At 33.2% G+C, this 6,830-nt stretch overlaps 1 protein-coding gene across 1 annotated transcript; it reads right to left on the bottom strand.

Annotated features, from left to right (window-relative positions):
- Nucleotides 1-261: 261 nt before the first annotated feature.
- On the bottom strand, nt 262-893 carry LOC121405394. Its single transcript, XM_041596070.1, has 2 exons — nt 836-893; nt 262-722 (listed from the first exon to the last, which is right to left on the bottom strand). Exon 2 carries the CDS (start codon nt 652-654, stop codon nt 262-264), a length of 393 nt encoding a protein of 130 aa, XP_041452004.1. The 5' UTR covers nt 655-722; nt 836-893.
- Nucleotides 894-6,830: the final 5,937 nt, after the last annotated feature.

Consider the following 6,830-nt stretch of genomic DNA (forward strand, 5'->3'; position numbering starts at 1 on the left):
CCAGGTACCTATACCTGAAATGCACTTATTCTTTTGTGTAATCCTCGCTTGGAAAACCTGTTTCAAACGAATCCTATGATTCTCTGGGGGATGTAACATGTAATAGTAGGAAGTGAAATTCACCCAATCAGAAGTAAGGAAACATTGAAAATAAATTTCTTAAATGTAGTATTCTATTTATTATACCTATGTATGTATGTATATAATATTATGATTAGAAAAATACATCGAATATTTTTATTATACATATGCTTTCTCGCCTTATTTAAGTCCAGCCTCAGTTTTTTCCAACGCCGCTATTAACTCAGCGTCATCTTCATCCCGAAGTAGATCCCTGAGTCGATCCCTTTCGCCGCAGTCTTGATCATCGACCAAATCGAAAATATGATCATCATCCGGAAAAACGAATGGCGTTTCAGTCATGGAGTCCTCACCGACATATTCCTCAAAAATGTATTGTGATGATATCATGAGGTCATCATCCTCACTATCATCATCCCATTTAATCTCATTAATAGGATTCCAATTCCTCTCGAGATAATTTTGGGTTTTAATTCCAAAAATCAGTGACAGGTCCACGGAGTCTGGCTGAGAATCCAGATTTATGGTTTCCTCCGGTTGCGACTCAATAAAAATGACCTCTAGGTTATCCATCTTTGTATACAGTTTACTAGTTTCTGTAATAGCTTATAGCTGTGAGTAGCTATTATATAGGCACTCAACTATAGGACAGTGTTGGGAATACAATACAGAGAAGGAATTTAAACAGAATATTAAAAAAAGGTTTAAGGTCAACGAGATCCTTTTACAGGTAAATGCTTTGGAAAAAAACTACCTCTAAACTATCACATCAGATATAGTTCAAGGAGATGAAAAACCTGTTTGACAGTGTTTTCGAAGAGCCTGAGTGAGAGGAAGGATCAAAGGGTAGAACTCGTTTAGAGAGAGAGAGAGAGGGAGAATGTAAGGATTGATTTTGATTTGTCACAATTTTCAGGTAAAAAAAAAATCGATATTGATTTTACAGAATTTCCAGAGGAGAAAAGAACTTAGTTCACATTTTCACCGATAGTGAATTTTCAGGTAAAAAAAAATCGATATTGATTTTACAGAATTTCCAGAGGAGAAAATAACTTTGTTCACTTTGTACATGTACAATCTACATGTTAGATGTAGAATAGACATTGTAGATGAGATGTAGATAACAAATGTAGCAAAAAAATGTAAAATGTAAAATTTTTTTTTTAATTCTAAAATTCTAAAAAATTATGCTCAAAAATGTATATACTGACTGAGTACGGGTATAAGTAGAGTCGTGTCCCCAGAAACGACTCACACGTTCCTTCTCGTTACTTATGTAGATTCACATAGGTTTATTTACAAACTTTTAATCTCTTTTTTATTCTTTAAATGTATAGTTGTCTCTTGCTCTCTGACATACATAAGAAGTATTCCATTTAAATAATTATTTTTTCTTTACATATAAATTGGAAATGGGCAGTGCTATATCTAGTCATCTCTTTTCCTTTATATATAAGATGTGAAATTCCATGCTCCTTTAACATCTTAAAGGGTGTTTTTGAGGAAAATTTGGTTACATAACTTTTGGGTAAAAATATCCAAAGATGCTCGTTGTCCTTATCAGTTAAATAAAGAACTACTTTATTTCCAAAGGATGTTTTTTTGAGTTTGCATCCAATGATCTTGTACTCAAATCCTATACATAGATCCTCAACCTTGGTGTATCCAATCACTGGCTTTGTCTCGTTAAGTATTTCCAGGAACGCCTGTGTATATATTTTATTACAACTGTATCCTTATATATACAAAAAAATAGTAATAAATTTCTTACATACCATTATAGGATTATAAACTATTCAAAAAAGACACTGTTGTATACTAAATTAGGTATCTAAGATTACATGGTCTTTTATACTCTGGGTAGGTTAATTTAATATAAAAGAGAGCTGTTCTGATTGGTAGTTGAGTGATAATAAGTAAATGATTCTAATGGTTTAAAAGCAACATGTCTTCAATCTGATTGGTTGTTGAGTGATAATGAATAAATTCAATCGATACCACTTTAGTATATGATTTTCAACTATTGAACATATATTTTTGTCTTTATATATAACCTTCAACATGAACCAATATATAAACAGAATGAAATGAATATAAAAAGAATTAAATGAATACATATTTCTTCCTTTGTTCATCACTTGAAAACCTATATAATAAGTTCAAGTTCTTAAGATAATTTAGTTTATTTTCAATTCAACATGAGGACATTTCATTGTGAGCTGTGTTATGATCAAAAATCGTTTAGTTCCCTCAATGGATTAAAAAATCACACCCTAAAAATCCACAACTTCAGTTATCCAAAATCAAGATCATCATTTTATCGATGTTACTTATGTCCTGGACCTAAGAAGTTTTGGTTGAAATTTGACTTCAATATGCATATTTTATTAAAGCATAACAAAGAATTAAAGCAAATAAATGAAAAAATAAAAAAATATTAAAAAATAAATTATCCAGTAAATGTACATATATCTTTAAATATAAGTGAATTTACCCGATTGTACCTAGATTAATAGGATGTGAAATTCAACCAATAAATACATTCAATACCAGGTACCTATACCTGAAATGCACTTATTCTTTTGTGTAATCCTCGCTTGGAAAACCTGTTTCAAACGAATCCTATGATTCTCTGGGGGATGTAACATGTAATAGTAGGAAGTGAAATTCACCCAATCAGAAGTAAGGAAACATTGAAAATAAATTTCTTAAATGTAGTATTCTATTTATTATACCTATGTATGTATGTATATAATATTATGATTAGAAAAATACATCGAATATTTTTATTATACATATGCTTTCTCGCCTTATTTAAGTCCAGCCTCAGTTTTTTCCAACGCCGCTATTAACTCAGCGTCATCTTCATCCCGAAGTAGATCCCTGAGTCGATCCCTTTCGCCGCAGTCTTGATCATCGACCAAATCGAAAATATGATCATCATCCGGAAAAACGAATGGCGTTTCAGTCATGGAGTCCTCACCGACATATTCCTCAAAAATGTATTGTGATGATATCATGAGGTCATCATCCTCACTATCATCATCCCATTTAATCTCATTAATAGGATTCCAATTCCTCTCGAGATAATTTTGGGTTTTAATTCCAAAAATCAGTGACAGGTCCACGGAGTCTGGCTGAGAATCCAGATTTATGGTTTCCTCCGGTTGCGACTCAATAAAAATGACCTCTAGGTTATCCATCTTTGTATACAGTTTACTAGTTTCTGTAATAGCTTATAGCTGTGAGTAGCTATTATATAGGCACTCAACTATAGGACAGTGTTGGGAATACAATACAGAGAAGGAATTTAAACAGAATATTAAAAAAAGGTTTAAGGTCAACGAGATCCTTTTACAGGTAAATGCTTTGGAAAAAAACTACCTCTAAACTATCACATCAGATATAGTTCAAGGAGATGAAAAACCTGTTTGACAGTGTTTCGAAGAGCCTGAGTGAGAGGAAGGATCAAAGGGTAGAACTCGTTTAGAGAGAGAGAGAGAGGGAGAATGTAAGGATTGATTTTGATTTGTCACAATTTTCAGGTAAAAAAAAAATCGATATTGATTTTACAGAATTTCCAGAGGAGAAAAGAACTTAGTTCACATTTTCACCGATAGTGAATTTTCAGGTAAAAAAAAATCGATATTGATTTTACAGAATTTCCAGAGGAGAAAATAACTTTGTTCACATTTTCACCGATAGGTGGCGCCACCAAGTAGTAATGAAAAGGGACCTTCTACGTGTTGCGAGTAAATCCTAAATTCGCAACATGTTGCTTAAGGATGTGAAACATGATATTTGATTCAACAACCCTATTCTCAGCAACATGTGGTTTTCAAATAAATGGTTTCAGTTTCTGATATTTACCATGATCATGTTCAAATAAATATTTTTTCATATTGTTTTGGGAAAATAAATGGTTTCAGTTTCTGATATTTACCATGATCATGTTGAAATAAAATAATTTATAAAAATATATATGGTTTTAGTTTCTGATATTTACCATAATCATATCCTTTAAGAGTAGAGTTACCTATATTTATATATAGGATGTGTAATCAATGAATAAAAGTATAAGATGAATGCAAAGAGAACTTATTATAGTAAATATACGAAGAAGGTCCCTTTTCATTACTACTTGGTGGCGCCACCTATCGGTGAAAATGTGAACTAAGTTATTTTCTCCTCTGGAAATTCTGTAAAATCAATATCGATTTTTTTTTACCTGAAAATTCACTATCGGTGAAAATGTGAACTAAGTTATTTTCTCCTCTGGACATTCTGTAAAATCAATATCGATTTTTTTTTTACCTGAAAATTGTGACAAATCAAAATCAATCCTTACATTCTCCCCTCTCTCTCTCTCTAAACGAGTTCTACCCTTTGATCCTTCCTCTCACTCAGGCTCTCGAAACACTGTCAAACAGGTTTTTCATCTCCTTGAACTATATCTGATGTGATAGTTTAGAGGTAGTTTTTTTCCAAAGCATTTACCTGTAAAAGGATCTCGTTGACCTTAAACCTTTTTTTACTATTCTGTTTAAATTCCTTCTCTGTATTGTATTCCCAACACTGTCCTATAGTTGAGTGCCTATATAATAGCTACTCAGAAACAAAATGATGATAAGTTTCACCCAACGGCATTTTTTTCACAGAGAGCGACCAAACTAGAAGCAAGATATGAAAGTTTCAAGCTCGAAACATTAGCAGTGATTTATTCATTAAGGAAGTTTAAAATCTATTTAGAAGGAATTCCGTTCAAAATTATAACGGATTGTAACGCAGTAGTCTTATGTTTAGGAAAAGGACGCCTTAATTCAAGTATTGCCAGATGGGCCATGGAGTTAGCTAATTATAATTACACTCTGAAACATCGCAGTGGAAAATATATGGCCCATGTTGACACGCTTAGTAGATATCCTTCAGCGCTTAATCAAGATTTTGAATATGAGCCAGTAGTTACAATTCATGAAAGTGATAACAAAGACCGAATAGTTTCCGTAATTGACATTGATGACATTAGTCTTCAGCTTCAGATAACACAAAACAGAGACAACTATATAGAGAAATTGAAAGAACAATTGGAACATGGACCTGTTAAGAAATTTTCTTTGAGTGATGGAATTGTGTATAGATTAAATGAGAATGACGTCGAATTATTTTATGTCCCAGCTGAAATGGAAATGCACATAATCAGAAGAGTTCACGAGAAGTTATGTCATTTAGGAACTGAAAAATGTATGAAAGAAATCCTAAGGCACTATTGGTTTCCGAATATGAGATCTAAAATTGATTCATTTATAGGAAACTGCTTAAATTGCATAATGTTTTCAGTGCACACACACGCAAACAACCGAACACTTCACAATATTCCTAAGCGACCAATCCCATTTGATACATTACACGTAGATCATTTTGGACCACTTCCCGCTATTATATCAAAGAAAAAGCATGTGCTAGTCATCATTGACGCGTTTACGAAATTTTTAAAATTGTTTTCTGTAAATACGACAAGCACGAAATAAGTCAACAGTTGTTTTTTAAAGTATTTTCAATTCTATAGTCGTCCACGTAGAATTATAAGTGATAGAGGATCATGTTTTACATCATTAGAATTTAGTAAATTTCTGTTAGAAAATAATATAGAACATGTGAAAGTAGCAACTGCGTCACCACAAGCGAATGGTCAGGTAGAACGGGTGAACAGAACCATAAAAGCTATGTTGGCCAAAATAACTGAGCCAATAAATCACGAAGATAGGAGTAAACTCTTGATAAAGGCAGAATTTGCAATTAACAACTCAGTGCACTCGACCACGAAAGAATTGCCCACAGTTTTGTTATTTGGAGTTCAGCAAAGGGGTTGTAATATTGACGCGTTGACAGAATATTAAATGACAAGCAAGACCAACCGCAAGGTGATTTAGAATCAATACGTAAGAAATCTTTAGATAAAATTGAGCATAGTCAGCAGAAGAGTGAAGAGTATTTTGAAAGGAAGCACAAAAACCACATTGAGTTCTTAGAGGGAGATTTCGTTGTAATGAGAAACATTGACACCACAATCGGTACAAATAAAAATTTTGTTCCAAAATACAGGGGTCCGTACATCGTCAGGAAGGTATTGCCGAATGACAGATACGTGTTAAACGACATTGAAAATTGCCAGATAAGTCAAATCCCGTATGACAGTGTTGTAGAGGCTTGCCGGTTGAGGAAATGGGCCGATTGGCGTAATCAGTGTGAAAATAACTCCAACCTAAGTAGTTAACATTTTATATATAAAATATAATATAATTACAATTAACCTTAATTACAAACTCACGATCGAGGACGATCTAATTGTCAGGATGGCCGAGCTGTTAGATTATTATACTATTATTATCGTTAACCTACAATTGTATTTACATTTAATCTTGCACCTTGTATAAAATATCGTAATAAGTTTCGATAGTTCTAGTTCTGCGAACTAGAACTATGTGGAATTAGGTCAGAGAGGGAATATCACTAGTATTGTTAACCCACATAATATCGACTCTTGCACCTTTCGTAAAATATCGTCTTGGTCGTATAAGTATCGATGGACTAAACGAGAGATCGGAGCGAGGGAGACAGAGTCACTTCCTGGCTGAACGAAATTGAGAGAAGTACTAACATTTGACCTGCGGAACAAATCAAAAAATTAAATAAACATCCGTGGATATTCTGCGACAATAACTTCAGAAGTGGGATCGAGACACTTTAAA

This window comes from Drosophila obscura, unplaced genomic scaffold (assembly GCF_018151105.1).
Source record: "Drosophila obscura isolate BZ-5 IFL unplaced genomic scaffold, ASM1815110v1 contig_95, whole genome shotgun sequence".
NCBI lineage: Eukaryota > Metazoa > Arthropoda > Insecta > Diptera > Drosophilidae > Drosophila > Drosophila obscura.

What these genes read in the sequence shown, in the direction of transcription:
- LOC121405394 (XM_041596070.1), bottom strand. Translation starts at nt 654, where the DNA reads ATGGATAACCTAGAGGTCATTTTTATTGAGTCGCAACCGGAGGAAACC.